We start from the raw sequence: 20,000 nt of genomic DNA, 5'->3' as shown, positions 1-20,000 counted from the left end.
CAGGTAGGCTTGTTGAGAACACCTTTATTTAACCAGGTAGGCTTGTTGAGAACACCTTTATTTAACCAGGTAGGCTTGTTGAGAACACCTTTATTTAACCAGGTAGGTTTGTTGAGAACACCTTTATTTAACCAGGTAGGCTTGTTGAGAACAAGTTCTCATTTACAACTGAGACCTGGCCAAGCAAACCAGTGCGACACAAGCAACAACACAGAGTTACACATAAACAAACGTACAGTCAATAACACAATAGAAAAGTATTTTCAATGTGTGCAAATGAGGTAAGTTAAGGCAATAAACAGGCCATGGTGGCGAAGTAATTACAACTTAGCAATTAAACACTGAAGTGATAGATGTGCAGAAGATGCATGTGCAAGTAGAGATACTGGGGTGCAAAGGAGCAAAAAAAAAATAACAATATGGGGATGAGGTAGTTGGATGGGCTATTTACAGATGGGAAATTTACAGATGGGCTGTGTACAGATGGGTTATTTACAGATTGTAAATTTACAGATGGGTTATTTACAGATGGGCTATTTACAGATGGGCTATTTACAGATGGGCTATTTACAGATGGGCTATTTACAGAGGGGCTATTTACAGAGGGGCTATTAACAGATGGGCTGTGTACAGATGGGCTGTGTACAGATGAGATATTTACAGATGGGCTATATACAGATGGGCTATTTACAGATGGGCTGTGTACAGATGGGCTATTTACAGATGGGCTATTTACAGATGGGCTGTGTACAGATGGGCTGTTTACAGATGGGCTGTGTACAGATGGGCTATTTACAGATGGGATATTTACAGATGGGCAGTGTACAGATGGGCTGTGTACAGATGCAATGTACTGTGAGCTGCTCTGACAGCTGATGCTTAAAGTTAGTGAGGGACATATGAGTCTACAGCTTCAGCGATTTTTGCAATTCATTCCAGTCATTGGCAGTAGAGAACTGGAAGGAAAGGAGGCCAAAGGAGGAATTGGCATTGGGGGTGACCAGTGAAATTTACCTGCTGGAGTTGGGTGCTGCTATGGTGACCAGTGAGCTGAGATAAGGCGGGGCTTTACCTAGCAAAGACTTATAGATGACCTGGAGCCAGTGGGTTTGGCGACGAGAGTGAAGCGAGGGCCAGCCAATGAGAGCGTACAGGTCGCAGTGGTGGGTAGTATATTGTACTTTGGTGACAAAACAGAAGGCACTGTGATAGAATACATCCAGTTTGCTGAGTAGAGTGTCGGAAGCTATTTTGTAAATGACATCGCTGAAGTCAAGGATCGGTAGGAGAGTCAGTTTCATGAGGGTATGTTTGGCAGCATGAGTGAAGGAGGCTTTGTTGCTAAATAGGAAGCTGATTCTAGATTTAACTTTGGATTGGAGATGCTTAATGTGAGTCTGGAAGGAGAGTTTACAGTCTAACCAGACACTTAGGTATTTGTAGTTGTCCACATATTCTAAGTCAGAACCGTCCAGAGTAGTGATGCTGGACGGGTGGGCAGCTGCGGGCAGCGATCGGTTGAAGAGCATGCATTTAGTTTTACTTGCATTTAGGAGCAGTTGGAGGCCACGGAAGGAGTGTTGTATGGCATTGAAGCTCGTCTGGAGGTTAGTTAATCCAGTGTCCAAAGAAGGGCCAGAAGTATACAGAATCGTGTCGTCTGCGTAGAGGTGGATCAGAGAATCACCAGCAGCAAGAGCGACATCACTGATATATACAGAGAAAAGAGTCGGCCCGAGAATTGAACCCCGTGGCACCTCCATAGAGACTGCCAGAGGTCCGGACAAACAGACCCTCCTATTTGACACACTGAACTCTATCTGAGTAGTAGTTGGTGAACCAGGCGAGGAAGTCATTTGAGAAACCAAGGCTATTGAGTCTGCCGATGAGAATGCGGTGATTGACAGAGTCGAAAGCCTTGGCCAGGTCGATGAAGACGACTGCACAGTATTGTATTTTATCGATGGCGGTGATGATATCGTTTAGGACCTTGAGCATGGCTGAGGTGCAGCCAGGACCAGCTCGTAAACCAGATTGCATAGTGTAGAAGGTACGGTGTTTGTAGCTTTTGAAGACCTTAGAAAGGCAGGGTAGAATAGATATAGGTCTGTAACAGTTTGGGTCTAGATTGTCTCCCCCTTTGAAGAGAGGGTTGACCCCGGCAGCTTTCCAATCTTTGGGAATCTCAGACGATACGAAAGAGAGGTTGAACAGGCAATAATAGGAGCTGCAAAAATTGTAGCGGATAATTTTAGAAAGAGAGGGTGTCAGATTGTCTAGCCCAGCTGATTTTTAGGGGTCCAGATTTTGCAGCTATTTCATTACATCAGCTATCTGGATTTGGGTGAAGGAGAAATGGGGTGGGTGAGTTGCTGTGGAGGGTGCAGACACACAAACTCACAGGACACACACACATATTCACAGGATACAGGATACACACACACACACACACACACACACACACACACACACACACACACACACACACACACACACACACACACACACACACACACACACACACACACACACACACACACACACACACACACACACACTCTCACAGGACACACACACGGACAAACTCACAGGACACACACACACACAAACACATATTCACAGGATACACACACACACACACACACACACACACACACACACACACACACACACACACACACACACACACACACACACACACACACTCACACTCACACTCACAGGACACACACACACTCACACTCACAGGACACACACACGGACACACTCACAGGACACACACACACATCAGACAGGTATTACTACTCCTTCAGATAGGGTTGAAACCACAGGAGGTTGGTGGCACATTAATTGGGGAGGACATACTCATGGTAACGGCTGGAGCGGAATAAGTGGAATGGTATCAGATAAATCAAACACATGGTTAGTCAGCGCGGGGATTTGATCCAGAAACCTTTTGGTTACTGGCCCAATGCTCCTACATTCAGAGGGGTTTGGGTTAAATGTGGAAGATACGTTTCAGTTGAATGCATTCAGTTGTACAACTGACTAGGTATCCCCCCTTTTCCTTTCATGTGTTGGATGCCATTCCATTGACTTGGTTCCAGCCATTATTATAAGCCATCCTCCCCTCAACAGCCTCCTCTGGTTGAAATACTGCATTTTGAAACAACCATTTGAACATATTTTTAATCTTTATCGGATGAAGTCGAGCATTTTAAAGCATTTTAAAGAGTCTAAAGCATTTTTCTGTTTATAATGGGTGATTTTTATAAGAAATATCCAAAATGTTTCCTGTCGCACAAACTTGCCTGACCTGTCGGCAACATGACTCTGTAATGGACCAATGGCTGTGTGACAAAGTCCATGTTGCAAATGCCGTAAAGGCTGCCATAGGCTGTCATTGACCACAGTACACTCAACAGGAAACCACAATACACTCAACAGGAAACCACAGTACACTCAACAGGAAACCAACAGTGAGTTAGGGTACTGAATTATACTGTGCTTTGTGCTACTTCCTGAAAGACATTTGACTCAGTCTGATATCCTATGGGAGTTGAGACTAGTTCTGACTTTCTAGTATTTAGTTCAAATTACAATTCCACACTTAAGAGCATTTTTAAATGACAAATTCTCCCTAAAATGAGAGATTGTCAATTGCTTTTATAACCTGTGCAATGATCTAAAATTGCTATTAGTTCAGACTTCTAAAAATAGCCTAACTTTTATGTAGATGAGTTAGATGACAACGTCACCAAAAATGATGCGCGAGCTTCTATGGGGCAGAAGTCTGTGGTGTTGTCGTTCTGGATGACCAGGTTGTTAGCAACCATGACAAGAAACTGCCATGAGGGGAGGGGAGGGGGGGGGGGTCGTAAAAGTGACTCGTTTCATCTTGTTCTTGATATCATGTCTTGTTTTGAGGTGTTTTGACTGATGTCATATCTATGCTAATATGGCTGAAATATATTTGTTTTCAATAAACATTGGAGATGAAATAGTTGACATGTTGGCAACAGTGTAAGCCAACCACGTCTGTTTAGCCGCATAGTGGCACACGCGTTGGTTTTGTTGCTAAACAACCAACCCATCTTTGTTATGTTTTTATTTCCAGCTTCAGGTCTCTATAGAAATGTGTTAGTTGTTGGCCCCTCCCACTCTTCTTTGGTGATGGTGTAGTGTGATCCTTCTCCCTGTGGGTGGTGTTGAGCAAGGCTGCCACCCAAGAGGGCAGTGTGGGTGGTGTTGAGCAAGGCTGCCACCCAAGAGGGCAGTGTGGGTGGTGTTGAGCAAGGCTGCCACCCAAGAGGGCAGTGTGGGTGGTGTTGAACAAGGCTGCCACCCAAGAGGGCAGTGTGGGTGGTGTTGAACAAGGCTGCCACCCAAGAGGGCAGTGTGGGTGGTGTTGAACAAGGCTGCCACCCAAGAGGGCAGTGTGGGTGGTGTTGAGCAAGGCTGCCACCCAAGAGGGCAGAGAAGAGTGTGGGTGTTGTTGAACAAGGCTGCCACCCAAGAGGGCAGAGGAGAGTGTGGGTGTTGTTGAACAAGGCTGCCACCCAAGAGGGCAGAGGAGAGTTGTGGGTGTTGTTGAACAAGGCTGCCACCCAAGAGGGCAGAGGAGAGTGTGGGTGTTGTTGAACAAGGCTGCCACCCACGAGGGTGATGTGTGTAGTTAGTGTTAGTGGTGTCGTGTCTGTATTTATTTATTTTATTTTACCTTTATTTAACCAGGCAAGTCAGTTAAGAACAAATTCTTAGTTTCAATGACGGCCTAGGAACAGTGGGTTAACTGCCTGTTCAGGGGCAGAACGGCAGATTTGTACCTTGTCAGCTCGGGGTTAATGAACTTGCAACCTTTTGGTTACTAGTCCAACGCTCTAACAACTAGGCTACCTGCCTCCCCAATGCTCTAACCACTAGGCTACCTGCTTCCCCAATGCTCTAACCACTAGGCTACCTGCCTCCCCAACGCTCTAACCACTAGGCTACCTGCCTCCCCAACGCTCTAACCACTAGGCTACCTGCCTCCCCAACGCTCTAACCACTAGGCTACCTGCCTCCCCAACGCTCTAACCACTAGGCTACCTGCCTCCCCAACGCTCTAACCACTAGGCTACCTGCCTCCCCAACGCTCTAACCACTAGGCTACCTGCCTCCCCAACGCTCTAACCACTAGGCTACCTGCCTCCCCAACGCTCTAACCACTAGGCTACCTGCCTCCCCAACGCTCTAACCACTAGGCTACCTGCCTCCCCAACGCTCTAACCACTAGGCTACAAGCCTCCCCAACGCTCTAACCACTAGGCTACCTGCCTCCCCGGGTGCCTGGGTGATGTTGGTGTGATGACATGTGTCCCCTCTCTCTGTATGCAGGGCAGCGGTTCAGGGGCCAGTGGTGAGCCAGCACATGGGCCAGGAGGAGTCGGAGCTGTCCAATGACAGGGGATTGGACAGCAGCCAGACGTACACCTCACACCCCCACCACCAGGGGGAGCTCTCATACCTGTCTGCAGGTCAGAACCATAGACATGACCATATTTGGGTAGAAAGCGTGCCAGGTCACAAAGACCATTAGGATATATTCTATAAGGCTTAGCCTACCTGGCATTAACAAGAAATAATCATAAAAGTCACCTAATTGATTCCCCCTTGTTTTCATTAGAACAAGTGTCGCTATGTAGCTATCATTACATTTAGTATCAGAACGAAGTACACCGCTGATCGTCATAACATGTTTCTGTAGATAGCCTATCAGGGTCCTGTTAAGTTACTCTCTGCATCCACAACCAGTTGGTATGATACTGGAGAGATCCTGACCCCAGTAAATACATAGTAGCTAAAGTAGGACTGTTGGAGACTAAATGTTAGTTGCACACAGTTGTGAGATTTGATCTGTAAGGCCATATTAACCATAGTTGTGTTGTATAAAAGGTTCTCACCTGTGTGTGTGTGTGTGTGTGTGTGTGTGTGTGTGTGTGTGTGTGTGTGTGTGTGTGTGTGTGTGTGTGTGTGTGTGTGTGTGTGTGTGTGTGTGTGTGTGTGTGTGTGTGTGTGTGTGTGTGTGTGTGTGTGTGTGTGTGTGTGTGTGTCCTAGGAGAGACCAATAGCTTGAAGGGGTCCAGGTTCAGCACCAGGCCCAGGGGAGAGGGCTCTGCGCCCCCCAGTAGTCCGTCCCCCCGGGTACTAGAGCTAGCCAGAGCTAGCGTCAGTTCCTGCCCTGAGATGGGCGGACACGGGGTGAGCGAGAAACACACCCTCTGTTTCGTCATACATTTCACATAGAACATTTATTTGACTGATTTCGGTGTTTCGTCACAGATTTCGTCACAGATTTTGTCCATGCTGTAGTTGCAGACACAATTTAGACTTGAACATTTGAATAAGACTGTTCTGTTTTCCCCTTTTAGGAGGATAAAGAACCAAAAAAGATGTCTACAAAAGGTAGGTCTTTGTTTTAGTGGACTTTTCCCGACCTTCCTTATTTAGATTATGTATTTACTTTCCTGCATTATGTCACTGAGATTGTTTTTGTATGAACATAGCCTCTCTCTCTCTCTGTCTCTCTCTCTGTCTCTCTGTTCTATCTCTCTCTCTCTCTCTCTCTCTCTCTCTCTCTCTCTCTCTATGTCTCTCTCTCTGTCTCTCTGTTCTCTCTCTCTCTCTTTCTCTCTCCCTCTCTCTCTCTCTCGCTGTTCTACCTCTCTCTCTCTCTCTGTTCTATCTCTCTCTCTCTCTCTCTGTTCTATCTCTCTCTCTCTCTCTCTCTCTGTTCTATCTCTCTCTCTCTCTCTCTCTCTCTGTTCTCTCTCTCTCTCTCTCTCTGTTCTATCTCTCTCTCTCTCTCTCTCTCTCTCTGTTCTATCTCTCTCTCTCTCTCTCTCTTCTATCTCTCTCTCTCTCTCTCTCTCTGTTCTATCTCTCTCTCTCTCTCTCTGTTCTATCTCTCTCTCTCTCTCTCTCTCTATCTCTCTCTCTCTCTGTTCTGTTCTCTGTCTGTCTCTGTCTCTCTGTTCTATATCTCTCTCTCTCTCTCTCTCTCTGTTCTATCTCTCTCTCTCTCTATCTCTCTCTCTCTCTCTCTCTCTCTCTCTCTCTCTGTTCTATCTCTCTCTCTCTCTCTCTCTCTCTGTTCTCTCTCTCTCTCTCTCTCTCTCTCTCTCTCTCTGTCTCTCTGTTCTATCTCTCTCTCTCTCTCTGTCTCTCTGTTCTATCTCTCTCTCTCTGTCTCTGTCTCTCTGTTCTCTGTCTGTCTCTGTTCTCTCTCTCTCTCTCTCTGTCTCTGTCTCTGTTCTATCTCCCTGTTCTATCTCTCTGTTCTCTCTCTCTCTCTGTCTCTCTGTTCTCTCCCTCTCTGTTCTGTCTCTCTCTGTCTGTCTCTCTCTCTCTCTGTTCTTTCTCTGTCTGTCTCTGTCTCTCTGTTCTCTCAATTCAATTCAAGGGCTTTATTGGCATGGGAAACATGTGTTAACATTGCCAAAGCAAGTGAGGTAGACAACATACAAAGTGAATATATAAAGTGAAAAACAACAAAAATTAACAGTAAACATTACACATCTCTCTCTCTCTGTTCTCTGTCTGTCTCTGTCTCTCTGTTCTCTCTCTCTCTGTTCTTTCTCTGTCTGTCTCTGTCTCTCTGTTCTCTCTGTCTCTGTCTCTCTGTTCTCTCTGTCTCTGTCTCTCTGTTCTCTCTGTTCTCTCTGTCTCTCTGTTCTCTCTGTCTCTGTCTCTCTGTTCTCTGTCTCTGTCTCTCTGTTCTCTCTCTCTCTCTTTGTTTTCTCTCTCTCTCTGTTCTCCCCCTCTCTCTCTCTCTGTTCTCTCTCTCTCTGTCTCTCTCTCTTTGTTTGTTATCTCTGTCTCTCTCTGTTCTCTCTCTCTGTTCTCTCTCTGTTCTCTCTGTCTCTCTCTCTCTGTTCTCTCTGTCTCTCTCTCTCTGTTCTCTCTCTCTGTTCTCTCTCTCTGTTCTCTTTCTCTCTCTGTTCTCTCTCTCTCTCTGTTCTCTCTCTCTCTCTCTCTCTCTCTATTCTCTCTCTGTTCTCCCCCCCAGGTAAGAATAAAGCGATGAGCAGGCGCCGTGTGTCGTGTCGTGATCTGGTTCAGCCCGACTGTGATGGCTGGCTGTGGAAGAAGAGGAAGGAGAGCAGCGTGTTCATGACCCAGAAATGGCAGCGCTTCTGGTTCGTCCTCAAGGGCCCCACTCTCTACTGGTATACCAGCCAGCAGGTGAACACATTCATTATTACCTCAGCTGATTACCTTGCTGATAGAAATGGTCAAATCAAGCGCTTTCTGGATAGATGGGAGGCTGTACGTGTCGGAGAGGGTTGGCACATGCATAAGAGGAACTAGGATAGTTGGAGAACCTCCAACCCCCCCCACCCCTATTCCTTCATCCAGCAAAAAAGGACAGGAAAAGGGATGATAAATATATGGACTCTGTGCCATGAAAAACTGAGCGCTCAGTTGGGAATCAGAAAGTTCTCTGTTGATACGATAACGTGTAACTTCAAATACAGCTCATACAAGTTTTTTATTTTTTAAGTAATCAGATGGTTTTCGTCTACAACGCCACAAATGTGCATCAGAGGATTGATAACCGAGCAAACTACCAAGCCAGCGAGGCAAGATAAAATATCCCAAATAGAGCTAGATGAACCCAGAAGAATAATATACTTGTTGATCGTAGCTATAGCCATCCGTCTTTTCGTGACTCATTCACTGTTTAAGTTTGTCAAGGTCCAGACTCAGGGTGGCAGGAAGCCTAGTGGTTAGAGCATTGGACTAGTAACCAAAAGGTTACGAGATCAAATCCCTGAGCTTGACAAGGTAAATTAACCCACTGTTCCTAGGCCGTCATTGAAAATAAGAATTTGTTCATAACTGACTTGCCAAGTTAAATAAAGTTAAATAAATGTTAAAAACTTGAGCTACAGAGCTTTTCGATGTCGGGATGCGCACACAACGCTCAACCATGATGGCTCTATACACAGACCTACTTTATCATAGGTTTACTTCTAGAACATGGTAACAATGGTTGTTTGGGACGGTGCAACATTACAGACCATTCAGATAGAAATGCATTGTGTAGAAGAGAACATCATGATGAATGGGGAATCATGGAGACTTGACAGAGGATCTGCTCACGTCAATGTACAGTTAAATTGCAATTATGTCATATGCTATTATATCATATTAGCATATCATTATGCATGTAATGTTATAGAGGCCCAATAATATCATGACTCACAGTGATAGTGTTATTTGCATGTAGTTGTACAGAGTTCCGTTTTACTCAACAGGTTTCCACTGTGCAGTGTGACGTTTGTCTCTCTGTCTTTTAGACCTTGTTTATTGTGATAAGTAGCCTGAGTAAACCAGAGAGAACACTGTGCTTTGTAGGGTTCAGTCTGGTTTAACCAGGCTATCATGGCAGCAGCGCACCAGTGTCCTCCCTGAGATTGGAAGGTTGGGGATTCGATCCCCGACAGTCTTTAAAAATGCTTGGCACTCAGCATGAATTGGGGTTAAGGCACTGCGATAGACTTGCGTCCAGGGGGTGCACTTGTACATCAAGCTGCCTCACGCTACAGAAACAGGAAATAGGGTCTTACCCTGTGGGCCGTTTTGGCTCGGACAAGGCTACTTGCTTACTATCATGGCAGCAGTAGTTGTGGTTGATTAACCTATTTATTTGTTTGTCGTTGCCAGGAGGAGAAAGCAGAAGGCCTGGTTCATATCTCCAGCTACAACATAGAGAGTGCAGGAGAACACAAGAGGAAGTAGTGAGTACCTTTGCCACATGAAGTGTCTAGAGGAAGTAGTGAGTACCTTTGCCACATGAAGTGTCTAGAGGAAGTAATGAGTACCTTTGCCACATGAAGTGTCTAGAGGAAGTAGTGAGTACCTTTGCCACATGTGAAGTGTCTAGAGGAAGTAGTGAGTACCTTTGCCACATGAAGTGTCTAGAGGAAGTAGTGAGTACCTTTGCCACATGAAGTGTCTAGAGGAAGTAGTGAGTACCTTTGCCACATGAAGTGTCTAGAGGAAGTAGTGAGTACCTTTGCCACATGAAGTGTCTAGAGGAAGTAGTGAGTACCTTTGCCACATGAAGTGTCTAGAGGAAGTAGTGAGTACCTTTGCCACATGAAGTGTCTAGAGGAAGTAGTGAGTACCTTTGCCACATGAAGTGTCTAGAGGAAGTAGTGAGTACCTTTTCCACATAGTATCTAGTGTGATGAGATACAATTGAAGTCGGAAGTTTACATACACTTAGGTTGGAGTCATTAAAACTAGTTTTTCAACCACTCCACAAATTTCTTGTTAACAAACTATAATTTTGGCAAGTCGGTCTACTTTGTGCACGACACAAGTAATTTTTCCAACAATTGTTTACAGACAGATTATTTCATTTATAATTCACTGTATCACAATTCCAGTGGGTCAGAAGTTTACATACACCAAGTTGTCCGTGCCATTAAACAGCTTGGGAAATTCCAGAAAATTATGTCATGGCTTTAGAGGCTTCTGATAGGCTAATTGACATCATTTGAGTCAATTGGAGGTGTACCTGCGGATGTATTTCAAGGCCCACCTTCAAACTCAGTGCCTCTTTGCTTGACATCATGGGAAAATCAAAAGAAATCAATCAAGACCTCAGAAAACAATTGGAGACCTCCACAATCTGGTTCATCCTTGGTAGCAATTTCCAAACGCTTGAAGGTACCACGTTCATCTGTACAAACAATAGTAAGCAAGTATAAACACCATGGGCCCATGCAGCCGTCATACTGCTCAGGAAGGAGACGTTTCTGTCTCCTAGAGATGAAGGTACTTTGGTGCGAAAAGTGCAAATCAATCCCGGAACAACAGCAAAGGACCTTGTGAAGATGCTGGAAGAAATAGGTACAAAAGTATCTTTATCCACAGTAAAACGAGTCCTATATCGACATAACCTGAAAGGCCGCTCAGCAAGGACAAAGCCACTGCTCCTAAACCTCCATAAAAAAAGCCAGACAATGGTTTGCAACTGCACATATGGGGACAAATGTCATACTTTTTGGAGAAATATCCTCATGTCTGATGAAACAGAAATATAATTGTTTGGCCATAATGACCATCATTATGTTTGGAGGAAAAAGTGGGAGGCTTGCAAGCCGAAGAACACCATCTCAACCGTGAAGCACAGGGGTGGCAGATTCGTGTTGTGGGGGTGCTTTGCTGCAGGAGGGACTGGTGCACTTCACAAAATAGATGGCATCATGAGGTAGGAAAATTGTGGATATATTGAAACAACATCTCAAGACATCAGTCAGGAAGTTGAAGCTTGGTTGCAAATGGGTCTTCCAAATGGACAATGACCCCAAGCATACTTCCAAAGTTGTGGTAAAATGGCTTAAGGACAACAAAGTCGAGGTATTGGAGTGGCCATCACAAAGCCCTGACCTCCCCAGTGTCCTATAGAAAAAGAGTAAAAGAAAAAAGTGTGTGATCAAGGAGGCCTACAAACCTGACTCTGTTACACCAGCTCTGTCAGGAGAAATGGGCCAGAATTCACCCAACTTATTGTGGGAAGTACTGTAGTCACATCTGGGTTCAAATAGCAATTTAATATCCCAGAACGCTCAACGCTGGGGCTAACTTAATCCTAACTGCCTATCTCTCTCTTCCCCTCTCCCTCTCTCTCCTCCGGTCTGTCTGTGTCTGTCTTTCTTTCTCTCTCCCCAGTGTCTTCCAAATGTGCCACCAGCGCTTCCAGACTTTCTTCTTTGCCGCCGAGAATGTCAATGACATGACCAAGTAGGTGTGATAAATTATGAACACATCTGGGAAAAACCGGTTCAGGGAATAGAACCGAAAACCAAAAAAATTTAAAAAATTCAAGTAACAGAATCAGATCCGGGACTGAAAGTGCTCTATACTGTACCAGAACAGAACCATTATTTTAAAAGCATGGGAACCGGTTAAAAACGGTATTTTACATTCTGGGTATTTTTTTCTAGTCCCACAAAAAACACAAATCAAATCAAATGTTATTGGTCACATACACATGGTTAGCAGATGTTAATGCGAGTGTAGTGAAATGTTTGTGCTTCTAGTTCCGACAGTGCAGTAATACCTAACAAGTAATCTAACAGTTTCACAACAACTACCTAATACACACAAATGTAAAAGGATGGAAGAAGAATGTGTACATGTAAATATATGGATGAGCGATGGCCGAGCGGCATAGGCAAGATGTAATAGATGGTATAAAATACAGTATATACATATGAGATGAGTAATGGAAGATAAACTGTTTTAAGTGACTAGTGATCCATTTATTAAATTGGCTAATGATTTGAGTGTGTATGTAGGCAGCAGCTTCTCTGTTTTAGTGATGGCTATTTAACAGTCTGTTGGCCTTGAGATAGAAGCTGTTTTTCAGTCTCTCGGTCCCAGCTTTGATGCACCTATACTGACCTCGTCTCCTGGATGGTAGTGGGGTGAACAGGCAGTGGCTCGGGTGGTAATTGTCCTTGATGATCTTACTGGCCTTCCTGTGACATCGGGTGCTGTAGGTGTCCTGGAGGGCAGGTAGTTTGCCCCCGGTGATGCGTTTTGCAGACCGCACCACCCTCTGGAGAACCTTGCGGTTGAGGGTGGTGAAGTTGCCGTACCAGGCGGTGATACAGCCCGACAGGATGCTCTCAATTGTGCATCTGTAAAGGTTTGTGAGGGTTTTAGGTGACAAGCCAAATTTCAGGAGCCTCCTGAGGTTGAAGATGTGCTGTTGTGCCTTCTTCACCACACTGTCTGTGTGGGTAGACCATTTCAGTTTGTCCATGATGTGTACCCTAAGGAACTTTCCACCTTCTCCACTACTGTCCCGTCGATGTGGATAGGGGGTGTTGTTTGCTGTTTCCTGAAGTCCACGATAATTTCCTTTGTTTTGTTGACGTTGAGTGAGAGATTGTTTTCCTGACACCACACTTCGAGTGCCCTCACCTCCTTCCTGTAGGCCGTCTCGTCGTTGTTGGTAATCAAGCCCACTACTGTTGTATCATCTGCAAACTTGATGATTGAGTTGGAGGCGTGCATGGCCGCGCAGTCGTGGGTGAACAGGGAGTACAGAAGAGGGCTGAGCATGCACCCAGTGTTGAGGATCTGCAAAGTGGGAGATGTTGTTTCCTACCTTCACCACCTAGGGGCGGCACGTCAGAAAGTCCAGGACCCAATAGCACAGGGCAGGGTTGAGACCCAGGGACTCGAGCTTAATGATGAGCTTGGAGGATACTTTGGTGTTGAATGCTGAGCTGTAGTCAATGAACAGCATTCCTTACATAGGTATTCCTCTTTTCCAGATGGGATAGGGCAGTGTGCAGTGTGATGGCGATTGCATCGCCTGTGGACCTGTTGGGGCGGTATTCAAACTGAAGTGGGTCTAGGGTAGAGGTCGACTGATTATGATTTTTCAATGCCGATACCGATTTATTGGAGGACCCCCAAAAAAGCAGATACCGATTAAACTGCCGATTTAAAAAATGTATATATATATTTTTATTTTATTTTATGTTTTTATAAATAAAATCTATATGGTGTCAAATAAATAATGAAATGTTCAATTTGATTAACATAATGGAAAAACACAGTGTTGGAGAAGGAAGTAAAATTGCAATATGTGCCATGTAAAAAAGCTAACGTTTAATTTCCTTGCTCAGAACATGAGAACATATGAAAGCTGGAGGTTCAATATTCCCAGTTAAGAATAAGGTGAATGCACCAATTTGTAAATCGCTCTGGATAAGAGCGTCTGCGAAATGACTTAAATGTAAATGTAAATGTAAGAAGTTTTAGGTTGTAGTTATTATAGGAATTATGACGCGTCGACTATTTCTCTCTATTCCATTTGTATCTCATATACCTTTGACTATTGGATGTTCTTATAGGCACTTTAGTATTGCCAGCCTAATCGTGGGAGTTGTTAGGCTTGAAGTCATAAACAGAGCTGTGCTTCAAGCATTGCTAAGAGCTGCTGGCATACGCAGTAAAGTGCTGTTTGAATGAATGCTTACGAGCCTGCTGCTGCCTACCACATCTCAGCCAGTCTGCTCTATCAAATATCAAATCAGACTTAATTATAATATAATAAACACAGAAATACAAGCCTTTGTTCATTAATATGGTAAAATCCGTAAACTCTAATTTCAAAAATTTCAGTGAAATATGGAACCATTCCGTATTTTATCAAATGGGTGGCAACCCTAAGTCTAAATATTGCTGTTATATTGCACAACCTTCAATGTTATGTCATAATTAAGTACAATTCTGGCAAATTAGTTCACAGTTCGCAAAGAGCCAGGCGGCCCAAACTGTGGCATATAGCGTAACTCTGCTTGCACTAAACACAAGAGAAGTGACACAATTTCCCTAGTTAATATTGCCTGCTAACATTAATTTATTTTAACTAAATATGCAGGTTTAAAAAATATATACTTCTGTGCATTGATTTTAAGAAAGGCATTGATGTTTAGATACATTTGTGGAAAGATTGTGCTTTTTTCGCCAATGCACTTTTGTTAAATCTTCACCCGTTTGGCGAAGTTGAAGTAGGCTGTGATTCGATGATGAATTAACAGGCACCGCATTGTGTGTTTATATACAACGCAGGACAAGCTAGTTAACCTAGTAATATCATCAACCATGTGTAGTTAACTAGTGATTGTGAAGATTGATTGTTTTTTATATGATAAGTTTAATGGTAGCTAGCAACTTACCTTGGCTCCTTGCAGCCACAAGGTCCTTTTGACGCTGCACTCGCGTAACAAGTGGTCAGCCTGCCACACAGTTTCCTCGTGGATTGCAATGTAATCGGCTATAGAAGGAGAGGGGGGCCCGCAGTCTTTGGTAAGTGGGCGCGTCGGTGGCCCTGTATTATCCTCAAAGCGGGCAAAGAAGATGTTTTAGTGTGTCTGGAAGCAAGACGTCAATGTTTGTGACGTGGCTAATTTTCTTTTTGTAGTTCGTAATTGCCTGTAGACCCTGCCACATACATCTCGTGTCTGAGCCGTTGAATTGCGACTTCACTTTGTCCCTATACCAACATTTCGCCTGTTTGATTGTCTTGCGGAGGGAATAACCACACTATTTACATTCTGCCATATTCCTAGTCATCTTTCCATGGTTGAATGCGGTGATTCGCGCTTTCTGCGAATGCCACCATCTATCCACTGTTTCTGGTTACGGTAGGTTTTAATAGTCACAATGGGTACAACATCTCCAATGTACTTCCTTATAAACTCATTCACCGAGTCAGTGTAGAAATGTATGTTATTCTCTGAGGCTTCCCGGAACATTTTCCAGTCCACGTGATCAAAACAATCTTACAGCGTGGATTCCGATTAGTCAGCGGGTACATCCTGTTTGAGTTTCTGCCTGTAGGATGGTAGCAGCAAAATGGAGTCGTGGTCGGGCGGGGGGGGCCTTGTATGCATCTCTAAAGTTAGAGTAGCAGTGGTCCAGTGTATTGCCCGCTTGCGTGCTACAGTCAATGTGCTGATACAATTTCGGTAGCCCTGTTCTCAAATTAGCTTTGTTAAAATCCCCAGCTACAATAAATGCAGCATCAGGATATATGTTTTCCAGTTTCCATAGAGTCCAGTGAAGTTCCTTGAGGGGGGGGGGTATCCACAGCTGTGTCTATAATTGAAGAGAATTCTCTTGGCAGATAATGTGGTCAGCATTTGATTGTAAGGAATTATAGGTCAGATGATCAAAAGGACTTGAGTTCCTGTATGTTGCTATTACACCATGAGTCGTTAATCATGAAGCATACACCCCCGCCCTTCTTCTTCCCAGAGAGATGTTTATTTCTGTCGGTGCGACGCATGAAGAATCCCGGTGGCTGTACAGACTCCGACAACATATCCTGAGAGAGCCTTGTTTCCGTGAAACAGAGAATGTTACAATCTCTGATGTCTCTCTGGAAGGCATCCCTTTCCCTAATTTAGTCCACCTTGTTGTCCAGAGACTGGACATTTGCGATTAATATACTCAGAAGCGGTGGGTGATGTGTACGCCTCCGAAGTCTGACCAGGAGCCCGCTCTGTCTACCCTTCTGCGGCGACGTTGTTTTGGGTCGGCCTCTGGGATTAGATCCAATGTCCTGGGTGGTGGCCCGAACAAAGGATCCGCTTCAGGAAAGTTGTATTTCTGGTCGTAATGTTGGTGAGTTGACGTCACTCTTATATGCAGTAGTTATTCCCGGCTGTATGTAATAACCCTTAAGATTTTCTGGCCTAACAATGTAAGAAATAATACATTTAAAAAAACAAAATACTGTATAGTTTCTAAGGACTCGAAGCGAGGGGACCATCTCTGTCGGTGCCATCTTGCAACAAAGCACCTATGCAAAGCCCTCCCTCTGTCACTCAGAAACTTCTCCTAGTGTCTGCCTGCCAGCTGAAAAATGCTGCGTTGGGGACCGCAGCTGTACCGCAGCCAGGCAAATTGGTGCTGTGACGTCATCGTGGCAACAGCAAAACGCTATCTATCGACTTCTATTGACAATTCAAAGAGCCAATAGCGGATCCCCACCCGCAAAATTTCAGTTGCCTCTCGCACCCTACACTTGTCTTTCCATCACACATGTAAACAACTCTGTGAACTATAGTTTGCCCATTCCATTGCACTATCCATACTGCATGAATGGTGAAGGAATTTAATGTCAAGCTAAATGTAAACAAATATATATGATTTCAGAGGTTTAAAAAAGGAGCAGAAAGGAATGATATATACCAGTACTTTCTTGGGGGTTTGAACCGGTTCAGAACTTTATTTAGCTGGTCGGAACAGTGGAGTGAAATGAAAAAAAAAAATAGTTCTGTTTAGATTGGAAAATAACTTTGGGTTCCAACTCCTGGTTCCAATATACACTGCTAATACACACACACATACACATACGCTGTTCTCTTCCCTACAGGTCTCCTGCATATTTCAATGATTCATTTAAGAAAGCCTGGCAGGAAATGCACAACTGAGGATTCCCCATAGAAACGATGACGGAGACGTCCCAGTGATTTGAATATATTGGAACATTTTGATAGGATAATGTCTGTGGTTGTTTGACACCACACACCACACACCCACTCCACATACCACACACATACCACACACACACCATACACACAGCACACACACACCATACACCATACACACACCACAGCTGTGTGTTGGAGACAACACTCGACTGAATCTCTCCATTGCGGTCTCTGTCTGGCTCTGAAACATAATACAGATGTTGTCTCTGTCTGGCTCTGAAACGTTATACAGATGTTGTCTCTGTCTGTGTGCTACGATCTGGTGGCTACACCCTCTTTCTCCCTCTCTTTCTCATTCTCTTTCTCCCTCTTTCTCATTCTCCCTCTTTCTTTTCTCCCTCTTTCTCATTCTCTTTCTCCCTCTTTCTCTTTCTCCCTCTTTCTCATTCTCTTTCTCCCTCTTTCTCTTTCTCCCTCTTTCTCTCTCTCCCACAAATACAAATGCACACATTTTAAGGCAGTGGCATTATCTCTACCACACAGGCTACTGATAGTTTGTTGACAGGCCACTGACAATTTGTAAGCGGGCAGGTGACAGTTTGTTGGCGGGCCACTGATAGTTTCAGGTGAGGTAAAGCGAGGTAGGCTACTTCAAGAGTACTGACTACTCAGCGTATATGATAGTCTATGCTCCCACCTTGTGTTGGTTTGTCAGTACTACAGAAAGAGGCAGAGAATTACATAGTACAAGGGTTGTTCCAGTTGAAAGTAAAGATTTTATGTTCTAAGTGCAGATCTAGGATAAGACCCCCCCCCCCCCCCCCCCCGCCCATGTAATCTGATTGATTATGATCTACAAGGTGAAACTGATCCTAGATCAGAACTCCTACTAGCTTTATGAAGCTTTTCCAAGATGGCGTAGCAGCCAGGCGTGTGTTTTGACTTGTCCCATGTAAATATCGTTGTCCTTATTTTTATTCCAGTATATATTTGAATCTCACTTTGCATCTACGGACTTAATATATAATATCTCCTGCAACCCTCCTCAACCAATGTGTTACAGATCTGCTATTTTTATACTTCAGAACCGGAACCCCGGACATCAGCAGCCTCAGCTCAGTCAGCTGGACAGCGAATCTAGCTATTAGCTAGTAGTCAGTTAGCCACTGCTGCATGGAGGAATGGGCTTCAACAACAGTGTGTGAAAACCGGACACCAGCCAGCCTCAGCTTGCAGTCATGACCTGCCAGTCTGGACATTGACGAGATCCAGAGCATAAAAATCGGATTTTCTGATTTTTTTTCCTTCCATTTCTCTGGTATTCCTACCAGAGGAGATCTGCATGGAGGAATGGGCCAAAATACCAACAACAGTGTGAAAAATACCTTGTGAAGACTTGCATTCAACTGAAAACGTTTGACCTCTGTCATTGCCAACAAAGGGTATATAACAAACCATATTGAGAAACTTTTCCACTTATTGACCAAATACTTATTTTCCACCATAATTTGAAAATAAATTCATTAAAAATCCTACAATGTGATTTTCTGGATTTTTTTGTGTGTGTGTGTGTGTGTGTGTGTGTGTGTGTGTGTGTGTGTGTGTGTGTGTGTGTGTGTGTGTGTGTGTGTGTGTGTGTGTGTGTGTGTGTGTGTGTGTGTGTGTGTGTGTGTGTGTATCCTCATTTGTTTGTCTATCATAGTTGAAGTGTACCTATGATGAAGGTGTGTGTGTTACTGTGTGTGTGTGTGTGTGTGTGTGTGTGTGTGTGTGTGTCCTGTGAATATGTGTGTGTGTGTGTGTGTGTCCGTGTGTGTGTGTGTGTGTGTGTGTGTGTGTGTATCCTGTGTACCTGTGAGGCCTGCACCCTCATCTTTTTTCAAAATCCAGATAGGGAGAACTTGCACAATCTGGTGGCTGACTAAATACTTTTTTAAAATTATCCGCTACTGTATATCCATCCTGCAACCTGCCATTCTAAAATCTTCAGAAGCCAAGTTAACAAACAGATCAGACCTATATCTATTCTACCCTGCCTTTCTAATCCCTACAAACACCGTACCTTCTACCTTCATGGGTGCACCTCAGCCACGCTCAAGATCCTAAACGATATCATAATCGCCATCAATAAAGAGACAATACTGTGCAGCCGTCTTCATCGACCTGGCCAAGGCTTTCGACTCTGTCAATCACCGCATTCTTATCGGCAGACTCAATACCCTTGGTTTCTCAAATGACTGCATCGCCTGGTTCACCAACTACTTCTCAGACAGAGTTCAGTGTGTCAAATCGGAGGGCCTGTTGTCCGGGACCTCTGGCAGTCTCTATGAGGGTGATACAGGGTTCAATTCTCGGGCCGATTCTTTTCTCTGAAAACATCAATGATGTCGCTCTTGCTGCTGGTGATTCTCTGATCCACCTCTACGCACACAAAACGATTCTGTATACATCTGGCCCTTCTTAGGACACTGTGTTAACAAACCTCCAAACGAGCCACAATGCCATACAACACTCCTTCCGTGGCCTCCAACTGCTTTTAAATACTAGTAAAACTAAATGCATGCTCTTCAACCGATTACAGCCTGCACCTGCCCGCCCGTCCAGCATCACTACTCGGTTCTGACTTAGAATATGTGGACAACTACAAATACCTAAGTGTCTGTTTAGACTGTAAACTCTCCTCCCAGACTCACATTAAGCATCTCCAATCCAAAATTAAATCTGGAATCCACTTCCTATTTCGCAACAAAGCCTCCTTCACTCATGCTGCCCGGCATTCCCTCGTGAAACTGACTATCCTACTGATCCTTGACTTTGGCGATGTAATTTACAAAATAGCTTCCGACACTCTACTCAGCAAACGGGATGTATTCTATCACAGTGCCTTCTGTTTTAACACCAAAGCCCCATATACTAATACTTTCCTTTCAGTTCTCTGCTGCCAATGACTGGATTGAAGCTGAAGTCTTAGATCTCCCTTTCTAA

The 20,000-nt window shown here is 44.4% G+C and overlaps 1 protein-coding gene across 1 annotated transcript in view; it reads left to right on the top strand.

Moving 5' to 3' along the window:
* LOC124001906 (CNK3/IPCEF1 fusion protein-like) overlaps positions 1–20,000 on the top strand; it is an 84,476-nt gene that overhangs the window by 57,487 nt on the left and 6,989 nt on the right. Inside the window, exons 10-15 of the mRNA XM_046309058.1 lie at positions 5,377–5,516; positions 6,098–6,240; positions 6,411–6,444; positions 8,048–8,223; positions 9,709–9,782; positions 11,725–11,796. Coding sequence (XP_046165014.1) covers positions 5,377–5,516; positions 6,098–6,240; positions 6,411–6,444; positions 8,048–8,223; positions 9,709–9,782; positions 11,725–11,796 — 639 coding nt within the window. The remainder of the gene's footprint in view (positions 1–5,376; positions 5,517–6,097; positions 6,241–6,410; positions 6,445–8,047; positions 8,224–9,708; positions 9,783–11,724; positions 11,797–20,000) is intronic.

Source organism: Oncorhynchus gorbuscha, linkage group LG17 (assembly GCF_021184085.1).
Source record: "Oncorhynchus gorbuscha isolate QuinsamMale2020 ecotype Even-year linkage group LG17, OgorEven_v1.0, whole genome shotgun sequence".
In the NCBI taxonomy this organism is placed as follows: Eukaryota; Metazoa; Chordata; class Actinopteri; order Salmoniformes; family Salmonidae; genus Oncorhynchus; species Oncorhynchus gorbuscha.
The sequence above is the reverse complement of the archived record's forward strand: the minus strand, read 5'-3'. Positions and strand labels throughout refer to the sequence as shown.